Raw genomic sequence first — 24,310 nt, 5'->3', positions numbered from 1 at the left:
AATAACAATAACAGTAACAATATAATAATAGTAACAATAATAATAATAACAAATTCTGTTATCAACATACCAACATTTGCATTATAAATTATAACTTTATTAGAATTAAAGAAATTTTAAATAATGTAAACGTAGCATAAACGTAATGTAAATGTGTAAATTGCACGTTTACATGATGTTTATACATACATTATATATACATAAACATTATGTAAACATGTAAATTGTTTACATTATTTTTATGTTACTGCAATAAATAATGTACTGCACTGCAATATATAATTGTATATCAGTGCATAATGCACTGCACTGTAATATATAATACATTACGCACTGCAATAATTTTTATAAATAATGTAAAAAAATGCTAATATTAAATAATGAAATAAAATGAAGTTAAAATTATAAAGCGGAAGCAAATATTACACAAAATATGTCACATAAAATGGGTGTTGAGTGAATAGGTCATAACATAAATATAAAGTTTTAAGCTAGTGTTATTATTTCTTAGATCAGTCTGCACAGCTTAAGTATGCAGCAAACTTCGCAACACAACACGTGTGATAATTGCGGACCTTGCGGACCGTTAATTTGTTCATTACGGCAGCTCGTTTCGAAATTTGCGACATTTTCGACATATCACAAACCGGCACCATATTACACTTAAACAGGTATATGAATTGATTTTTATGAATAGGATTGTTGTATTACAGCAATGCAATTGATATATTTATTTTTTTTGGAGTATACATTCTGCAAAGAAAATATAAATAGTGATAATTATAAAATTACTATAAGAATATAATTAAAATTATATATATAAATATGTATCAGAATTCATATATATAAATAGAGTTCATCAAAAAATATAAAATCAAAGTTCATCAAAAAATAGAAATAAAAAGCAATTTTATTTTTATAGAGTCAAAATACTTTCATAGATACTTTATAGAGTCAGAATACAATATTGAGACTATATACAGACTACAAAATTGAGTTTGGATGACTTTTACTTCTGATACTACATGGAAAATTTAATCTGTACCTTAAAATTAATTTCTTGAAAAAAAAAGTTGTACGAGAATTCCATAAGCTTATGAAAGATATGGTCAATAGAAAATTTATTATAATTCATATAAAATCTTTTTTAATTTTTATAAAACCTGAAATACGGTTGCGTCGTCAACAAATTTAGTCACTTTCGACGTAATATTGTCAGGAAGATTATTATAGATAAAAAATTTTATATATAGATAAAATAATTTATTATATATAGATAAAAAAACAACGAAAGATAAAAGTCAGCTCCCCAAAAATTACTGGAAATGAAGAAGAATGTTCACCTTTAAGGTCAACTTTAATACTGTTAGAAAAAAATAATTAATAATCTCAAAAAAGTTATATTTTAAGTTTAACATTTTACTTTGTTTCAAAGTTGTATTTTATTCTGGCTCAACCTTTCATATTATATTTGTTTGAATTGATTTTTTTTTATATATTTTTTCTCTTTATATAAATATTTATATATATATGTATTTATACATATATATAAATATATACAAATATATATATATATATATATATATATATATATATATATATATATATATATATATATATATATATATATATATATTTATACATATATATATATATATATATGTATACATATATATATATATATATATATATATATATATATATATATATATATATATATATATATATATATATATATATATATATATATATATTGTTTTTTTGTTATTTAAGTGCCCCAAGAAGACCTAACGGTCTTGTCACATAGCACCGCGGAAGTGTATTTAACCAGGAAGTTCACGCCTCCTTCCTTACCGTGATGCGAAAATATGTCCAAAGCTCGTTTCAATCTTGGATCTCCTGTTTCTAAAGCAAGCGCTCTAACCAATGCGTCACGGCCGCAAATATATTTATGTATAGATATGTGTGCAGACATAAAAAATAAGAAATGGAGAAAGTTAAAAAGTGACAACTAATTATTACAATATATCCATCTAATTTAGGACATTTATTCTGTTCGATTTGCTTATTGTTTCATATTTCAGTATTCGCAGAAAATATATATAAGCTATATGATTTTGCACTCACAATATTGGGTTGTATGCATTAGATCAACTTTGATTTATATATATTGAATCAACATTGGGTTATGTTTTATATATAATTTGATTAATGTCGAAATTTTGCGATGTTACAACATTTATTTAATAAATGACATTCATATTGGTTCTAAATACATTGGCCCAATGTATGTGTCCTACCTGGGCAAGAGCAACAGCCTTTTTTGTTTTACTGCCTTCATCTAATGCACGAAAGAGCCTTTTTGTTATAACAGTTGACAAAAAGATCAAAATCCGTATTATTTCTCAGAGAGTTACTAGTGTCAAAATGAAATTTCAGAAATTTAAAAAATAATAATCAATGGCATAAGTTTTAATAACTTGTAACTATAAGAAATAGTAGAGAGAGGAATGATTGGAGAAAGAGGAATGATTGGACAATTAGAAAAAATAGAGAAAGGAATTATAAGAAATAATAGAGAGACTATAAGAAATAATAGAGAGAGGAACGATTGGACTATAAGAAATAATACAAAAAGGAATGGTTGGACAATTAGAAACAATAGAGAGAGGAATTATTGGACTATAAAAACTAATAGAGAGAAGAGTGATTGGACTATAGTTTGAAAGGTCAGAGTACACTCTAGAGTTATTAAAAATTAAAACCACAGATACCATTTTTCAGCAGATAAGAAAACAAGATTTAGTCAAGTACTTATTAATCAGTTAAGAGAGTATTGAGAAAAAACTGTCATAAGACTATGACAGGAATTTTTTTAGACCACAAGCAGTAAACAAGTTTAAGTGAAAAATAACTTTAGCAACGGAAGCCGATAATGATAATGGAGCTTAGCCCAAACAGCACCTTTTTACATTGATTTCTAGATTGTAAAATTTTTTTACAATCTAGTTCAGAGGTCGGCAAATTGTGGGCCGCGGCCTAATTGTGGGCCTTTGCTACATAATTTGTGGGTCCCAAGCCACCTAACTGCATAATATACAAAGTAGTATAACTGCATAATATACAAAGTAGTAACTTTTAATTGTGTTTTATGAGTTTTTTTTCTTAAGTATGTATTTTGTATTGATACAATTATTAGTTCTATGATCTAATTCTATACTATATTCTGTTATATAGGTAATATAACCTATTTTATATATAATTTATTTATTGCTGTGGGCCGCAACTAAAACAAGAATTTTGCAAGTGGGCTCCTTTGGAAATATGGTGCCGAGCACTGATCTAGTTTGTACTTTAAGGCCCTTTGTTCTTTGTGATTGATAGCAATAACTACCCACATGATCGTATTAAACTCGTTTTAATGTTTCAAACAAAATATCTAATTTATTATTATTATCTATCTTTAATCTTGCAAAATAAAAATTCACCAAAATTTGTAAATTTATTCAACTAGATTTTATTTTTTAATCTTAGGTAAGGGTGCGGCAGCGATTTGCGAATTAGTTTTCGGCTAGATTTTGTGATGTAAATAAAATGCTTCCGCAATTTTTTTTTCTTGGTTAATGTTCAATGACCATCTTAGATTTTAACAAAATAGTAAATATAACACATTTTAGTTTTACAATGGAAGCCAAAAGAACCGTAGTTTTAAATTTGATTCACGCGGGTTTGTCTGCACGTGAAGTGATTCGTGTTTCTGGAGTAAGTGGTTAATCGTGGCAGTGCTGAAAGAGCCAAAATGCCTTCTCCAGTGAATAAAAAAGTTGATAAAAAGTTCACAGAAAAGCTTAAAAAGCATGTTGAAAAGAATCCTACTGTATCCACCAGAAAAACATCAAAATTGTTCAATGTTGATGAAAGGACAGTCAGAAGAACTCTAAAAACACTTATGAAAATTAGTGTGGCCCGACCTTCATGTCAACTTTTAACAGAAAGACTATAAACTTTACGATTGGAACAATCAAAGAAGCTTCTAAATCAGCTAAAAAGCCATGTTTTATCAACAGTTAAAGTTTTCTCAAATGAAAAACTTTTTAGTGTTGACTGTGTGATAAATAGGTGAAATGACAGGTTCATTGTGCAGAAGGGTGACAAAGTACCTGTGTGTCACACCAAGCACCCTCAGCCCATCATGATGCAAGGAATCATCGCTTTTAATGGAGAGAAATGTCCACCAATCTACATTAAAGTAAAAGAAAAATTTACCTCTGCTATGTATATTAGCTTACTAAAACACAATGTGGTGCCATGGCTGAAGAAGACGTTCCCAGAAAACAATTACATTTTTCAACACAATAATGCACCTTGTCATGGGTCCAGAAAAACTCAATAATATCTTCCGGACAATATGGCTAATTTCTGGCCTAAACACTTTTGGCCACCATCCAGGCCTGATCTGAATCCCCTTGACTATAGTGTGTGGAGCGTAGTTGAGAGTAAGGGTTGAAAAAGGCCCACTCAAGTGTCAAGTCACTGAAGTCATCAATTATCCGTGTATGAAACTCAATGTCAAGGGACTTTATCATAAGCAACTGCCCGTCTTTCCGTCCTAGACTTGAGCCAGTGATAAAAAAAAGGAGGCTTAACTGAATGTTAAGGTGGAAAAAGTATTTATTTTCAACTTTTCTTCTATTAATATTACATGAATATAATTTTTTAGTGCTTTAAAAATTCATTTTGAAAATTGTTCTAAAAAGTTCGCGATTCGCTGCCGCACCCTGTAGTTACTAATGATATATTTATTTTTTAATATACAAATTATCAAATCTTTGCGTATATGCTTGATAAATTTCTAAATCTGTGATTTATTTAAGATTTCAAAATAGTTATAGAACTAAGGAGGGGTTGGAGGCCCCTTACCCTCCCAAAAAAAAACCACGTCATGAGGACCCTAAAATCTTCAAAATTTTTTCGCTAGGTATTACTATTAGAGATGTTCCAGAACCAGTTTATACCAAGTCCCCGATTCCGGGTACCCGTGATAAAATACTGGGTCCGAATTCAAGTATCCGGCACCAGGTTCATATTAAAAAGTTGGAATACAAGCTTATGAAATCTCTAGCGCTGAATTGTTTTTTACAAAATAAAGCTGGTTAATTTGGGCTAATTAAGTTTGCCTAAATATATTTTAAGTTTCTTTTTAATAAACAACTACATTTACACTCGAGGTCACAAATTCAAATTACGCAAACTAAAGTTTTACTCGATGTTCTTAAATATTCTCTTTCCCTCAGGTTTGTTAACATTTTAAATAACTTGCCATCTGACGTCGTTAACGATAAAAACATTTATTGCTTGAAGTTTAAACTAAAAGCAATCCTGTTAACAATACTTCGACACAATTTAAAGTACCACTTAAACAAATAGTTACTGCACTAAAGGTTAATTTTTATTAAAATTCTGTTTTAAGATACCCAGTGCCGGGTACGGCAACAAATTGGCTGATTCTGGGTACCCGGTAAAACAGCCAAATTATCGGGTCCTCGGGTCCGAACCAGGTACCCTCCACATCACTAATTACTAATAATATTAAAAAAAAAACTCCTTAATTTTGCAAAAGTGCCAATAAATTTGTAAATGGGCCTTATAAATTTGCTGCCCCCTGAACTTTGTCTTTATTTTTTGTTGTTGTTGTGGTGATTTGTAATTTATTTAGGGGCACGCTATTAGTGTTCATCTTTGTTCTAATAAATATAATTTTAATCAGATCTAGTATCCATCATGTCTCGTCTTTAGTTCTATTACTTATTATTTTAGATATTATTATTATAAATTAAGAAATAAACGATAATAACGTTAAATAACATTAGTTAGTAACGTTAAACAACGTTAGTAACATTAAATAAAAGTTTTAATATTTTTTCAAATTGTTAATTATTTAATGAATGTCTTAATAATATTTAAAGAAAAAATATTGTGCTGAAATTGCAAAAGTTTTTATAACGTTAATTACACGTTATTATTTAATAGACATTAGAGTTCACTAGTTATTTCACCATCATCTCCAATGATAACCTCCTCGTCCGGATGAGAATCTGTAAACAACTCTTTCATTATAGTTATGATAGAAAAGAACCCTTCTTTGATTTCCGTTTGTTCCACCATTTTTAAAATTCCTATTAACAAAACAAAAATACTTAAAAACATTTTTTTTTTAATTGTACAATTTAATAACATTTAATGAGAATATTTCCCATACCCTTTTGAATTGCAGTACTGAAGTAAATCAATAGATGAAATATTTTCTTCAACTATTCATAAATGCTCATTAACACTTATAAATCATCTAAACTGAGCTATGCTTAACAAAATTGGTTTAAGTTATTAAATCTTTGTTGTTTTGGATTATTTAAAAATTCATTTATCTTTTTTGTGTGTTGGAGTCTGAAAAGATAAATGAGTAAATTATACTAAATTATAAATATGTTATGTTTTTAAAAAATGAATACAAAGCCCTAATAGCATATGCAACGCATGAGACGTAATTGTATATTTTTAGTAACGTTTTGATTTTCAGTTCGTCGCGCAAGGTGAGAAAAATCCAGGATTTATGATTTCTAAGCTTGCTGTAAGCTGTAGTCACGCAAAGGGCTACAAATTGATAGATTTTCATCGATATTATTTGGCATTTATTGTTAAAAAAAAAAAAATTCAATTCATTGATTACTATTTAAAGTAAAAAAATTTTATATAAAAACATTTAGCTATTTTTTACGGTACATATAACTAATATGCAAAACACTATAAAAAAAAGATCCACTTTTTATTAATATTTAAAATGAAGAACAATCTTTAACTTTTGTAATAATGACAAAATGGTTTCTAAAACGAAATATTTAAATAACACAAGTTAACAAAATGAAAACTTTAACATTTGGTCGCGAATAACATATCACAATACTTTATTAGTACTTTAAAAAAAAAAGAAAATAGCGAAACTGGCCATGATTGGCAGTTCAACAACATTCATAGTTTTTTTAGAACTATTTTTAATTGCCGAGTTTTTTTAAAACCAGTATTTAATTAGGTTTAAGTAAACAAGAAAACTTTTTGTTTTACATAAATAGAAATTAATGCAATGCAAGCCCACGCACTGCAAAATTAATGCAAGCCCACGCACTGCAAGTGACTTAATGAGTCTGGGATATTTTTTCAATATTGATGTGCAAGTATTTCGTAAATGAGATTTCGTTTAATTAATTGTTACGACTAAAGGTTAAGAACAAAATCTTCTAAAGTACAGTAGGGTAGGGTGGGGCAAGATGACCTGTGGGACAAGAAGTCTTTTTGCTTATGTGAGAGTATCATAGGACGGTAATGTTTTATCCCTCTATAATACTATTCATAAAGTTAAAACAAAATCGTGGAATAAAAAATGTTTTTAATATTGCTGGTAGGTGAGGTTTAAATCGGTTTATTACTTTTTAGAGTATTTTGTTAGTAAGTTGCTTCTAACTTTGAATGCTTATTGGATTGGCAATACTTATGCGATTAAGGTAAGAAATGTGTTGTTTTATAGAGAATTTATCCCACAATAATATATAGTCAAGAAATTTTATAACTTAGCAATAAAATTAATTTTATTTGTATTAAACTTGCACTCACTACAGATGAGGCAAGATGTCCTCGGTTACGTGGGGTAAGATGCCCTCAAAGGGCTTCTTGCGTCGTGGTTTTACGGAATTTCTACCATTTTTAAAGTGTGTTTAGAATATAAAAACGTTTACTAATTTAGTTATTGACAATGTTTATATGTTGGTTTATATGTTGATAACTATTATACATATTTGTAAATAGCTTTTTAAAATAATTTTATATATTAAGTAAATGTTATAATGTATATGCTAAGTAAAATGAAGCTGTATTACATGCTATTGCTGCAATTCAATACATATTTGTAAAACTTTTACAAATATGCATTGCATTCAGCTGAATGAAGTTGTATTAATACAACTTCATATATTATTACATGCGCATAATACAATTTCTACTAAAAGGAGCTGTGTTTAGCATGCAACATCATTAATAATTGCAACATCGTGTTATTGTTAATAATCTTGAGTAATTTTGTATGTACATGTAACTTTAGTAAGTTCTTATTTAACTCAAAGAGAGTTAATTTATAGATGTTATGTAATGTATAAAATAATAATATATTGAATAATTATATAATACTGTGTATGTGTTGGTATGTTTATATAATTAAAATTTTAAGGTTTTAATATTTCTTTAGATACATATTTAAATATTACAAATAATGGTGAGAAATTATGTGCGAAAAACACAGAGAGGTGCAACAAATGATAGAATAAAGTCAGCATTAGATGTAATAAAGATGGGCTGCAGTCTAAAGAATGTTGCATCAGAATTTAGTATTAATAAAAAAACATTACAACGTCATCGAGATGGAAAAGTAAAAGTTGCTGGTGGTTTGTCTCTGGGTGGAAAATTTCCTGTTTTTAGTAAAGAATTTGAATTAAAGATTGTTACACAAGTTCAGATTATGGAAACAGCATTATTTGGCTTGACAACAATAGATGTGCGTCGCCTAGCATATGATTTTGCTAAGCAAATGGGAATCGATAATCCTTTTAATAAAGAGTCAAAAATGGCAGGAGTGGATTGGCTGCAAGGATTCATGTCTCGCAATCCACAACTTTCTATTCGAACTCCACAAGCCACCAGTATAAGCAGAGCCATTGGCTTCAATAAACCAAAAGTAAATCAGTTTTTTTCAGTATACAAGTCATTATTTGAGGAACATAAGTTTTCAGCCAAACAGCTCTGGAATATGGATGAAACTGGAATCACAAATGTCCATAAGCCAGGAAAAATAATTGCAACGAAAGGCAAACGACAAGTTTCGAAAATAACTAGTGGAGAAAGAGGTGCTACTGTGACAGTTGTGTGTGCAATGAGTGCAAGTGGCACTTATGTCCCACCCTTATTTATATTTCCTCGTAAGCGAATGACTGATAGGCTGGCTGTTGGTGCACCTTCAGGCTCAATTATTAGAGTTAGCTCCAGTGGATGGACTGATTCATCTTTATTCATTGAATGGTTAACACATTTTGTTGCTGTGACTCATGCATCTAAAACTAATGAGCAATTAATTGTACTTGATGGTCATCACAGTCACAAAAACAGGGGCTATTAACTTTTGTCGTGACAATGGGATCCATCTCATAACTCTTCCACCTCATTGTACACACAAGATGCAACCTTTAGATCGTACATTTTTTAAACCATTAAAAGTTGGCTACAATACAGCAGCAAGCAACTGGATGTTATCACATCAGGGGCGTAGAATTTCATTTTTTGACATAGCAGGTATTTTTGCAACTGCCTACAACTTTACTGCAAACATTGACAAAGCAATCAATGGTTTTAGATGCTCTGGTTTGTACCCAATAAATGACCTTATTTTTAATGATGAAGCCTTTGAAGCAGCTTTGCTCACTAATGAAGCTGAGCCATTGAAAATCTGTCAGCAATCTAGTGAATTGCCTAATTTGCCTCTTGTTGCACCTATACAGTTGGCAAATGTCATGAGCACAACAACTACTGCTGCAAAATTGAAGGCTGTTGATGATGCAGTTTTGCCAATTGTTGATGAGTATCTTGGCCTTAATTCTCCCTTAAATATTTTGGAAAAGATTTCTCTGCGTCCCAAAATTCCTGTTTTAAGACAACGAAAGAGAAAGACATAGTCAGCTGAAAACCTTACTTCTTCATCTTTCAAAAAGCGACTAGAAGAGCATGAAAACAATGTAAAAAAAAAAGCAACAAGCAGTCATATTGCGTAAAGAAAAAGCTGCACTTAATAAGGTGATCAAGCAAAAAATGAAATCAATAAATTTGAAGACAAAAAAGGTGAAAAAGCCTGAAAAGCAGAAAGCAGAAAGACCTAATGGCATAAAGAAACAAATGAAAAAGAAGAAAGATATGGTTTCTGCCTCTGAAATTTTTATCACTGATACAACTCTATGCACCATATGCTCTTGTCCATACAATGTGCCACCATTTGATGATTGGACACAATGTAGTAAATGTACATCTTGGTACCACTTTTCATGTGGTCCAGATGATTCAGACTTATGCTACTACTGTGAATCATAATCATGTATATGTTATTTGAACATTTATGTTAGTGATATAAATTTAAAAAAGTTATTTATCTTCAAGACAATTGCATAGAATAATTGCAGTGTTTATATTTCAGTTATTTTATTAAAATGTAAAGAGTTTTAATAAAGAACTATTAATAGCTTTTATTTTAACTGATAGTTATTTTTAACAACTGTTTAAAAGGTTTGGGGCAAGATGCACTCTTTGGAGCATCTTGCCCCACGGCTGGGGCAAGATGTCTCCTTGCACAATTATTAGTTTTTTTAATTTTAAAGTTTATCACCAGTAATAAAGTAGTTATTTTATCTTACCAATGTCTTCTCTTATAAGTAGACTTTGATATTAAAAAGAAAAATTACAAGAAAATATAAAAGTATTTGTTATATACGCTAAAGTTTGTTAAGGGGGACATCTTGCCCCACCCTACCCTATCCTTTTTTCCTTTCCTTTTTCATTTTTCTTCCTCAGTATTCTTAGATTTCATCAAGAAAAGTTTTCGTTGTTTAAATTTCAAAAAATTATAAGTTAATCATATTAAAACTTTTAAAAACTTAAAACTTTAAAAGCTTAAAAATTTTCATATGGCTGTGGGTTTTTTTTATTATTATTCTGTTTTTTGTTTTTTTTATTTGTCTTATTTTAATTAAAATACATTTTTCGGTGAAAAAAGATTTATTAGGGGAGGCCAGGGCACGTTGGCCATAGGAACAGGTTGGTCCAGTTGAGTTTACTCAAAGACTAGACGCTTTAACAAAACGAAAATTTAGGTGATGGTTAGTAGCTCTTCAAACGGACTTCAACCAGTAGTGCTTTAACTATGACACAAAAATTTTATAAAAAATTAAAATACAAACAAAGGTATCTGACATAAGATCCTAATGATCTTATCGCCAGAACCATTTTTTAAAAACAGAAAGAAAAAACTACACATTGCATCATAAAATTTATGATATATTGTATAGCTGCGTTATCAAAAGTAATCAAAAATACTTTTGATAACGTAGCTAGACAATATATCATAATTTATCTATACAATATATCAATATCAAAATTTGGTAAAACAATCCTATTCCAGAGATATAGTGCACGATATAAAATACAAAATTGATTAAATCTTGTTTTACAAGGCGGTTTATTTACAAAATTATTATTTCTTAAGGTGTAATTGTTTATGAGTTTCCAAATAAATAAATCTCTAAAAACTAAAGGGCATAAATCGTTTTTTCACAAATAAATTAAACATAAAACATTAAATACATTTAATTCGTATACATTGAGTATTCTCGTTTCCATAAAAAATATTCTGGTATGTGAGAATCGATCTGCAAAATTGATTAAACGCATAGCGTGTATCTGACGGCGGTAAAGAACGTCTCTAATTGACAATATCTCAACGTCTCTAGTTGACAATATTGTAACAACTGATATCTTTAACAACGACATTCAAAAAGGCATTTTAAAATCTGACATTTCTGACCATTTTCCAATATTTCTGACTCTTAACTCAAACGCTTCAATTAATTATAGTTCTAAAACAATATTTATTCGTGATTTTAATCTTACTAATATGAATCTTTTTAAAAATCAGTTATCTCTTTTGCACTGAGATCATATTAATTTTAAGGGGAATGCTGTATATAAAGTATATTAAAACGAAATCATCTGAAAATGAAAAAATTTACAAAAATTATAGAAATCTGTTCGAAAAAATTCGAATGCGCCTAAGAAAAAAATTTTTAACTCTAGAAAACTAGACAAATTTAAAAAACAACTCTAAGCGCACTTGGCAAGTAATAAAAGAAATTACAAGCAATCAAAAAACATGCTCAGGTTCAATACCCCAAATGATTATAGTTGATAACAAATGTATTCATGAATCAAAAGCTATACCTGACAAATTTAATAAATACTTTATCGAAATTGGCCCTAAATTAGCTAATAACATTCCCTTTACCCCAGTTGCCCTTAATGATTTCTTAGTACCAATGGATGATTGCAACTGTTCCAAAGAAATATAATTATAATTATTTTTTAAAAAATTCGAAATTGCCTTTAAATCACTAAAAAAAAAGCTATCGGAGCTGATGGAACTTATGGTGACATAGTTGTCCAGTGTTTTAATCATCTCAAAGATATTCTTTTTAAAGTTTATAAATTATCTGTCCACCAAGGAGTTTTTCCTGATCAACAAAAAATTGCAAAAGTTATTCCAATTTTCAAAGAACGGGACTGTTACAATATCAGTAACTATCGCTCTATATCAATCCTTTTCAAAAATCATAGATCGTATTATGTATAATAGAGTATGCAAGTATCTTGTTTAAAATAATCTTTTATTTAATAACCAATTTGGTTTCAAAAAAAATAATTCCACTGAACATACAATCATCCAACTGTCGACCATGAAATCCTGCTCGAAAAACTAAAATACTACGGAATAAACTATATAACTATAAAATGGCTTCGAAGTTACTTATAAAACCGCAAACAATTTGTTTTTACTAATAGCAATAACCAAAGCCATCTTCAATGAATGATGAACTTAAAAACATATCTACTTGGTTCAAACGTAAAAAAAATAACGCTTAACATTAATAAAACCAAATGGATTCTTTTCCATTCGTTCTCTACAAGACGCTATTTACCCCAAAATTTGCCCAAAACATTTATAATGAAGTCGAAATAAAAGGAGATTTTGTTACTAAATTTTTAGGAGTGGTTCTCGACGAGAACGTTACATGGAAACCGCATATTGACTGTATTTGCTCGAAAATATCTAAAAGTAACAGAGTCTTCCAAAAATCCAGATCATATTTAAAGAAAAAAGCCTTAACCCAACTTTATTACTCATTTATTCACACGTATATAAATTATGCCAGCATAGCTTGGGGAAGTACCGAAAAAAGTAAGTTATAATGTCTTTACCGCCTTCAAAAGCATGCAATCCGATTGATTAATTTTGCGGATCGTTTTACTCATTCCAAACCATTATTTATAGAGATGAAAATACTTAATATTACCGAGCTCAATGTTTATAACATTTTATGCTTTATTTACATGTGGAAAAACGATTTAACTTTACCCATCTTTAAAGATCTTTTTTCTCTAAACCGAATTAATAAATATTTACTTAGAAACAAAAATTTTGTACATGAACCAATTTGCAGAACAACATTTAACAAATTTTGCATTACATTTCGAGCACCATATCATTGGAATAATATTGTTATACCTAATTTTGAAAAATCCAATACTTTTCCGATCTTTAAAAGTAAACTTAAAAATTTTATTTTTTCTATTGATGATATATTTAAATCACGTATTTTTCCATGCTTTATATAAGGTTACTTTCTATATATATATATATATGTTTGTGTGCCACAAAATTTGAAATCAATTTTTGAAAGCTTTTTTCTCAACCAATTTTGCTCAAATTTTGCACACTTAATCATTTTCGATGACAATAGAAGGAAATGGAAAAATTTGACCAAAAAAAGTTAATTAAGTTAACAAAAATTTAATTTGTATTTCCCCATACATTTTATTTATTTGATATGAATTGCGTATTACGTCATAGCGATTCAAAACCTATTGTTTTTCAAGTCTTAAGTTATTAAGTTAAAAAACAAAAATTTAGTAAAAACAGTAATTTTTAAATTTAAAAAAAAAAAAAACAGTAATTTTTCCTTCTACAAAAGATAACAAAAAAAGAATTTCTAGGCCCAATAGAATTCTGCTTGCATAAAGCATGGATTTGAAAAAAGAATTTTTTTTTGATTTACTAGTTAATTTTAAGACTGCTGTATTTTCTTTTTCCTATTTCAAAGAGATGTCTTACTGTATTTAATTTGTATGCAGTGGTTTTCATAAATTTAGACGCACTCATATTTGAGAATAGAAGTTTTTGGTTTTTTAACGATAAAACAATAACGAAAAAAGATTTCGGTTTAGTTCTTTTTCTATTTATTAGATAAATACATGCATAATACAAAATTTAAAACAAATTTACAAAAAAAGTACAATTACTAAGTAATAATTAGGTACAACTACACGGTATTTAAAAAAAATAAGATAAAAAAAATTATTCATAAATTTAGACGCACGATACATTAGGAGGCGTAATTTATGAACCAATCAATATTTTGTGTATCCGCCTTTTGCTTTAATACAACTAAGAATTTTTCTAGGCATAGACTCAACAAGATTTTTGCACATCGCTATTGAACCTTTGCCAATTCATGGTCAAGACAAGCCCAAATGTTTTCAATCGGGTTCAAACCAGGTGAGTATGGAGGCCACGGTATTGTCTTGATATTATTATCGTTGAATCACTCCTTTGTATAGTATGCATTATGTGCAGTAGCGCCATCTTGTTGAAGTTTCCATGGTTTATCATTAAGCATAAGCAGGTTAATTGGTGGAATTAGGTTGTTTTCCAGTACTTCTACGTATATTCTGGAGTTGATTCTTCCGGTGTATGTTTGGCACATACCAACACCTTTGTAATTGAAGCATGACCAGATTCCTATCGAGCCTCCTCCACTTTGTACAATCGGTCTAATGTACCTGGCGTAATACTTTTCGTGAGCCATTCTTTTGACTGTTATGTTAGATTTGCGATTGATAAGCTCAAAGTTACTCTCATCACTTCACATAATGTTTTTCTATTGTTCTATTGTCCAATACCTTCTTTCACGACACCATTTAGGTCTCCTTTGTTTATCATATGGACGTAGGAGCGGTTTCTTCAAAGCAGAGTAGACTCCAATCTTGTATTTGATAAGTATTCGGCGGACTGTGCTTTAAGAAATAGATGTATTTCGCGTTGTATTGAATTCTGTGGTCAATTCTTTGTAACTAATTCTTGGATTAGCTCTTACAGCTCTAAAAAGGGCACTATTGTCCTTTCTAGTGGTTGACAAGGATCTACCTGGCCTCGTTTTCTTGTTGGAACCACCAGTGTGAAAAAAGTTTTGCTTCGTTGTCGGAACGTATTTCTCAGAAACTCCAATTGACCTGGCGATGTCTCTATTACTTTTGGTTCCTTCTTTGATGTGAGCAATAATTTGCCATCTTTTACCTTGAGTGATACGTCTTTTGCTCATTTTTCTCGTCTTTTTAGTGCAAAACTAACTTAACTTGCTTATTTATTAAATAATGATTAACTAATTCCAGGTAAGTTATATTTATATAAGGTTTTTGACAAAATCAATTAATTTAGGCCTATTAATGAGAAATATGGGAAAAAAACTACCAATTAACTATCAATTAACAAGATATAAGACTTTTTTGATTTTCACTTCCTCTATTAAATTATATATCAAACAAAGCGGTAGCATTTTTATTTTATTTTTATTTTAAGTATTTTCTTACACATATGTACAAAAAAAAATGAGTGCGTCTAAATTTATGAAAACCACTGTGTATATATATATATATATATATATATATATATATATATATATATATATATATATATATATATATATATATATATATATATATATATATATATATATATATATATTTGCGTTTTTATAAGTTCTGACGATAAGATCAGACTAATTTATTATATATAACATCAGTGGTTTGATTTATATTTTCAATTTATATCACGATTTATTGTAATTTTTTAGTTTTTGTTTATGTATTAATGTAAAAAAACTTGTAAAAGGTTCTGATGATAAGATCATTCCTCGACAACATTGACAGACGGGTACTGTATGGTTTTTGTCTGGGCTTACGGGAACGGGATTTTGACGGGTAAGTGTTTTGGTTTCCGGACGGGCCCGGAAACCAAAACACTTACCGGGCATTATATTTTTTGTATATATTACATTTACATTGTAATTAAAGAGAAAATTTTTTTTTCGGTGTATTGTTTCACTGTGAAACTCCATTAAAAAGACGTTGTTTTAAAATTTCATTTCATTTACTATTATAAAAGAATTTTTTAATTTTTTTTTAAATAAATTTACAAAGTTTAACATATATAATTAATTTATGTTCCAGTAACTATTAAACATGCAGTAATTATTCCATTGAGACAATGTTTGCTTTTTTAAAATGATCAAAATATAAAGTTTTGTTTCTGCTAGTTATGGTAATAACTGCTTTGAGGTTATTACCATAACTAGCAGAAACATTTAAAAAGAGCAAACAAGCAAATGTGGTGATGAATAGGTTATATTTAGAGAATTTAAAGCTTTTAAATCGTTTTTACAGATCCACTCTTTTCCATTGATTTTTCTATATTTTATGCAAGCAAAATGACTGATGTTAACAAAGTTTACCCACCGTCAGATATAAATATTAAGTGTTTACATATAAATGCAAAAAAAGGCTTTACTGTTATGCATCAAATGCATTTTTTATTCATTGATATTTTTTGACTTTGATTTAAAATTGTACGCTTGAAATATTAACAATAATATCATAATATACATAATAATAAGTTATACTTACAATACTTATACTTGTAAATACTTATAATACCATATGTTTATTTATTAATACTGAATAATAATAAGATTAGGGTAAGAAAATATTATTTTTATCAAAAGAATATTGGGTAAAAGTCGATAATTTCTTAAGGATTGAATATTATAAATATACACGTATTAAAAAAAAACATGTATTATAAAATAAAAAAATAACTACTCAATTATAAAAAACACATGCATTACGATAAAGTATATACATCACATTAAATATGTTGTCTATAAAGTATGGGTTGCAACTGATGTTTCAACTTCAGCTTTAAACTCATTAGCTTCAAATTAAAGCTGAAGCTGATCAAGTCAGTTTAATCAGCTTGATAGCTGATAGTAAAAGAGTACAATGCTTCATAAGTATTTTATATTAAAAAAACATGTAGGAAATTATTCAATAAAAATCTAAAATTGTGAAAAAATTTAAACATACATGTAAAAAAAATTTTAATAAAATTTTCCAAAAGTTGTTACTGTTTATAAATGTTGCTGTCAGAGCCTTCAAATCTCTAAAAACACCCAAATTGGTGTTTTTAGAGATTTGTTTAAAAAGTGGTGCCCAAAAACCTAATTCCATTTTTGATTATCTACATAATTTTTTGTTAGAGTTCAAAGTTCTTCCAAAAGATGGTTTTATCTATGAAAATATTGAGGATGAAATCAATCTTGCTGTTATCATATGTAATGCACCAGCTAGAACATTTGTTAAGTGTATTAAGGGACACAATGGTTATAACTGATTTGAGCCTTGTGTTCAGAAAGGAGAGTGGTGTGGCAAGATACTACTCCCACATATTTCATCAATTTTAAGTACTGATTCAGATTTTTGTCATCAACAGCATTCTGAACAGCTTAGTGGTGTTTTAAATTGAATTAAATTTTGACATGGTTTCAAAGTTTCTTTTAGACTTAATGCATCTAGTATGCTTAGGGGTATGCGAAGACTTATCAACTTATAGTTAAATGGCCCAAATGGTACATGGATACTTTTCTGCTAACCTGGTTGTTGTGTAGGGTGTTTGCAATAAGAACTTCTAAACCGATGTTGGATTACCCGGAACATCAACGAATCGTAGATGTTCCGGGTAATCCAACTGATCGGTTTGTCCTAATTAGTTCTTTAAGCGTTCACCAGGATCATGATTTGCATGATTAGAATTTTACTAACTTATACGAATGGTCTTAGAATAATACTAGTTACATTGATACATATGTAACATTTTGTGTGTTTCTTTTACTGTTGTTGTGTATATTCATTCTGCTGTACTCTTTAATGCTGTCCCTTCTCTCTGATGTGTGGGGTGTGAGCAGGAATAACCTCTCACCAACAGGTCAACAAATTGGAGATGTTCCGGGTAATCCAACTGAACAATTTGCTTTAAGTAGTTTTTACAGCTATCGCCTACTATACCTAGATCACAAACTGCATACGTAATACTAGATTGACCTATACTCATTTTCTCACAATTATATTAGATGCATGAACACATCCGTAAAACGTTGCGTGTCCTTTTTACTGTTGCTGTGTATATTCATTCAGGTGTACTCTTAAATGCTATTCCTTCAACCTCTTGGTTGTGTGAGATGTTAGCAGTAAGAACCTCTCACCTACAGGTCATTGAATTGAAGATGTTGCGGGTAATCCGACTGAACAATTCGTTTTGAGTGGTTTTTACAGCTATCACCTACTATACCTGGATCATGAACAGCACGACTAGAACTGGATTGACATAAACTAATTGTCTCATAATTGTATTAGCTGCACGGAAAAATCTGTAATACAATGTTTGTCTTGTTTTCGTTGTACACTCTAATAACTTTTCCTCTGACCTGGTTTTGGTATGAGGTGTTTGCAATAAGATCTTCTCACCGACAGGTCAACAAATCGGAGATGTTCCGAGTAATCCGATTGATTGGTTTGTTTTAATTAGTTCTTTGAGCTGTCACCTACCACACCTGGACCCTGATCTGCACGAGAAGTATTGGGGTTACCAACATCTATTGTTGTAGAATAATATAAGAAAAATGGATATATATATATTTTTTTAACGTTGTGTTCCTTTTTACTGTTGCTAGGGATATTTAATACGGTATGCGATCAATAACCATTGCATTGAGACACTGTTTACAATTTAAAATTATCAAGGTTTAAAGTGTTTTTTTTCAGCTAATAAAGGTGATAATTGTTTTAAAATTAAACAAAAAATGTTTTAGTTAAAAAGGTTTTAAAAAACAGACGAACCCTATGACGAATAGGTTATGGTTGAATTTGCCGCTTTTTAGTCATTTTATATATATTTATGTATATTTATACTTATACATAATATATATATATATATATATATATATATATATATATATATATTCAAAATGACTAAAAAGCTGCAAATTCCTCAACCATAATATATATATATATATATATATATATATATATATATATATATATATATATATATATATATATATATATATATATATATATATTTATATATATATATGTATATATATATTTATACATATATATATATATATATATGTATATATATATATATATATATATATACATATATATATATATATATATATATATGTATATATATATATATATATATATATATATATATATATATATATATATATATATATATATATATATTACAGAGGATAACAAAATTGTTTGTACAGTGAAGTATTTTTTACTAATCATCTTATTTAAAACACTTAAACGTATTTATTAGTAAAAATTCTTGTTGAAATTGCTTTAACTATCCTTATTTAATATATAACAAAAGAAATAATACTTGATTGATTAAAGAAAGTTACGTCAAAAAATTAATAAATATGAAAAATCAGTTTTTTGATGTTACAAAAGTCTTCAAACGACATGAGACCAAATTTGATTTGTTTGGATCGGATGGACGTGTCATTGTTTGGAGAAGACCAAATACAAAGTTAGAAGAGCAAAATATGGTAGCAAAAGTCAAACATGGCAGGGGCGATGTCATTATTTGGGGCTAAATGGCAACTTCTACGGTTGGAAAATTACATTTTATAGAAACTAACATGAATGCCCATGTTTATATTGATGTCCTAAAACAAAACTTAAACCAAAGTGCCGAAAAATTGGGGTTGACTGGTGAATATAAGTAATACCAGGACAACGATCCAAAGCATAGTGCTTTTGATACACAGCTCTGGATGCTCTACAACTGTCCTGAAGTGATCAAAACACCAACTCAAAGTCCAGATCTCAACCCAATTGAGCATTTATGGTCAGAATTGGAAATTGAACTGCGTAAAATTCACTTCACTAACAAACCACAGATGAAAGTGGCCTTAGTGGATGCATGGAGTTGTTTAAGTCATGAAATCACAAAAAAACTGGTTCATTCTATCTCATATCGGTTGAGTGTTGTTATAAAAAGCAAAGGAAAAGCAACACGTTATTGAAATTTGGTTTTCTGATACCTTTTTTAACTGTTTTTTCTGAAAGACTTTTAATTTTAACGAAGACTTTTGTAATATTTTAAACAAGACCTTTTTCATGTATCTAAGTTTTTCGAAGGAATTTTCTAAAAATATCATATTTTTCTTTTCCAGATCAAAATTAATGTCGCATTAATTTTGATTTATAAAAAGAATTTCGTGATTTATAAAAAGAATGTATGTATGTATGTATGTATGTATGTATGTATGTATGTATGTATGTATGTATGTATGTATGTATGTATGTATGTATGTATGTATGTATGTATGTATGTATGTATGTATGTATGTATGTATGTATGTATGTATGTATGTATGCATGTATGTATGTATGTATGTATGTATGTATGTATGTATGTATGTATGTATGTATGTATGTATGTATGTATGTATGTATGTATGTATGTATGTATGTATGTATGTATGTATGTATGTATGTATGTATGTATGTATGTATGTATGTATGTATGTATGTATGTATGTATGTATGTATGTATGTATGTATGTATGTATGTATGTATGTATGTATGTATGTATGTATGTATGTATGTATGTATGTATGTATGTATGTATGTATGTATGTATGTATGTATGTATGTATGTATGTATGTATCATATCGGGGCTCACAGTGGCTTGTAAATTTTAATTTCAACAAAACTCAGTTATTTACTGCAAACAACTATCGCAGTACTGCCGACATTCCTATATTGATGGATGGCAACCTTCTCACTGAGTCCTCTTCTTTACGTCTACTTGGATTATCACTTACTACTGATCTTTTATGGAAACTATACAACAAATGGCTAAATTAGCATCTGCACAGGTTGCTTCTAATTATTGTGCTCGCCGTTTTCTCTCTCCTGATTACATTCTAAAATCTCTTATTTGCCTTTGTATGGAATCCTGTTGTCATATTTTGGCTTGTTTCTTTTAATGAAGCTCTTTCTCTTTTAGACAAGATCTAAAAACGCATTGTAAATTATTGGACCCGCTCTATCTGCTAAGCTTGAGCCTTTTTCCTATTGTCGTAAAGTTGCATCTCTTTCTTTTTTTTACAAATACTATCATGGCCACTGCTCAAAGGAGCTATCATCTCTAGTTCCATCAACCAAGACTCATTCTCGCTTGACTCGTCATTCATCAAAGTCTTATTCTTTTACTGTGTTTGTCCCTACATGCTGCAAAAACTTTTATTCGTCTAGCTTTTTTCCCCGCATTTCAAAGCTTTGGAACTCTCTCTCATCTTCATGTTTTCCTGACTCATACAAACTTTAATTTTTTAAGTCTACTGTCAACCATTTCCTTGCTCAATAACTCACACACACACACACACACACACACACACACATATATATATATATATATATATATATATATATATATATATATATATATATATATATATATACATATATATATATATATATATATATATATATATATATATATATATATATATATATATATATATATATTATTAATAAATTATTAATAAATTATTAATTATTACCCAAATAATGCATCCAATGGTCTAAATCACATTTCAGAAGACCAGGTAATAGATTGTTTTAAGTATCATTCTTAAGCGTCAATAAATACTTTGTATTGAAATGAGATTTCCTTGTATTATATATATATATATATATATATATATATATATATATATATATATATATATATATATATATATATATATATATATATATATATATATATATATAAATATATATATATATATATATATATATATATATATATATATATATATATATATATATATATATATATAAGAAATTAAGAATGATACTTAAAACAATCTATTACCTGGTCTTCTGAAATGTGATTTAGACCATTGGATGCATTATTTGGGTAATAATTAATAATTTGTTTATATTTCAAGTAAAAATCTGCTTTTTCTCTATGTTTTATACTTTTTCTTTACTTTTTTAATGATGATCATAGAGTTTATCAAGGTACCCCACCTGTGGGGGTATAGTCTCTTAAGTTCAACCTGTTAAATTTTGGTAATTTGTATATTTCATTTTGTAGGTGTAAATTTATTCTACAAACTAAATTAATCGCCTGAAAAAAGGCGTTTAAAAAAATTGTTACGAAGCAAAAACCAAAAGTATGTCATGGTACCCCACTCTCGCCTAATCAAATAAAATAAAATATGAATTTCTTAAAAGTAACACAAATCAAATTTAAAAAATGTGGGCCAACATGCCCAAGTCTACCCTAAACTTAATAATGATAAAACTGTATAAAGAAAAATTGTAACCAGCCAGTAATAAGTTTTATTGTTACAAAATATAAACAAAAAAAAAGCTGTAATTTTAAGACCGTTTAAAAAAATTCTATTTCAGATATGTGGCGTGCAATGAATAATTATGTTTTTAATTTAATTTTATATTAGACATTTAAACTGATTACATATACTTTATTCAAAGTCATTTTTCAGTTAATAAAGATCATGAAAAAATTGAGGATTATTGATGATATCTACTTTTGTACATAAGGCATAGTAAGGTGTCAGGGCAACATACAACGTTTTTTGTGCTAAAACTGTTTTAGTGGTTTTTGTTATTAAAATTGCAATAATATAGTTAAATTAACTATAAAAATATCAAGCTCATTTACTGCTGAAAAATTAAAAAAACCTATAAAATAGTATTAAAAAATTAAGAATTTATTTATATTTTAGAGTTATCGCAAATAAAAGTTTCAATAACACCAGGAAAAGAGGTTTTTATTAATGAAACAGTTTTTTAATGACTATAACTGGATCAGATGTACATAAAAGTTTTTTTATGACATCTTCATTTATCTTTATTCTTGATTTTTTATAGAAATAATTTTCCTTACTTTTTATTAATCTTTTATTTCTAGTTTTTTGAGTTTCTTTACTGATTGGCATTACCTATTGGCAAAAATCTAATTCCTATTACTTCAGCTCCATGAATTAAGATCATTTGAAGCTCTGAGGCATGTAATACCAATAGACTTTTCAAGCAATATAACTGTCAGAATAATCTCTTTTGTGTAAGTTTTTTTAACAAGAACTTGTTTTGTATCTCTTTATACTCGCCATTTTTTGATTGATGTCTTGTATAAAACATGAATTAGACAATCAAACGTATACGTTTGAGTGTCTAATTCATGCACAAAGAAATACGTGCACAAAGTGAAAATAATTCATATTGTAGCCCCTCCGTTGACTTGCAGCCCCTCCGTTGAGTTTAATAACTTTGTCAATGATGTCTTTGGCTGAACATCTGCATATATAACAACATTGACTGGATCTTGTTACATTCAATAAACAGTATAGACTTTGTTATCGATCATTATAACTTAAATGGTACTTATGACTAAAAAGGACTTGCCATTAGGTAACTCAACACAAGTTTTAACACGATTAGAGAGCTCATGTTTTAAAGTGGTAGATATAGGGGGTAAGGGGGAAGAGAGGAGTTCTCCAGATCTTCTCAAGCTCTCTCGGAAAGCATTCATCCGTTTTGCGTTCTTTTTTCTCGTTCTTATTTTATTTCTGGGATAATAACAAAACAAACTGAAATTATATAAAAACAAATTAAACTTTTAAAAACGGATGAGATATTATATGCTACATCTACTTATCCTGATTATTATGAGTAAAAAAAAAATGTTTTTGTGTATATATATATATATATATATATATATATATATATATATATATATATATATATATATATATATATATATATATATATATATATATATGTATATATGTATATATATCTATTAGACGAAAGTATTATTTGATACATTATTTGATGTTGGAATTACAACTACTCCTAAAACATCAGATGCCCTTTACACTCGCTCAACGAAGCAAAAATATGGCGGTAGTATCCAATCTTCTGTTTCTGGTAATAGTGCTAGTAGTATAGAGAAATTAGCCACTTTTGAAGACTGTCAAATTAGTGGTAGTGATAATACTTCTACAAGGACCACTAGCAGTGATGGACCAGCATTGTTGCAGCCATTTGACATTGGTGAATTTGAAACAGAAAATTTCTCCCCTTCTCAGCTGGAAAAGTTTGTCATGGCTGGTCACATTCCTTTCCCACTGGATATGCCAAAAGATAATGGAAATCACATATTT

At 28.7% G+C, this 24,310-nt stretch overlaps 1 protein-coding gene across 1 annotated transcript; it reads left to right on the top strand.

The window, feature by feature from the left end:
* Positions 1-8,317: 8,317 nt before the first annotated feature.
* On the top strand, positions 8,318-9,217 carry LOC136089800 (uncharacterized). The gene has a single exon (XM_065815889.1). The coding sequence runs from the start codon at positions 8,318-8,320 to the stop codon at positions 9,215-9,217; it is 900 nt and encodes a 299-aa protein (XP_065671961.1).
* The last annotated feature ends 15,093 nt before the right edge of the window (positions 9,218-24,310 follow it).

The sequence above is a fragment of the Hydra vulgaris genome, chromosome 13 (assembly GCF_038396675.1).
Source record: "Hydra vulgaris chromosome 13, alternate assembly HydraT2T_AEP".
NCBI classification, from domain to species: Eukaryota; Metazoa; Cnidaria; class Hydrozoa; order Anthoathecata; family Hydridae; genus Hydra; species Hydra vulgaris.
This window is presented reverse-complemented; position numbering and strand designations above follow the sequence as displayed.

What these genes read in the sequence shown, in the direction of transcription:
- LOC136089800 (XM_065815889.1), top strand. Translation starts at nt 8,318, where the DNA reads ATGGTGAGAAATTATGTGCGAAAAACACAGAGAGGTGCAACAAATGAT.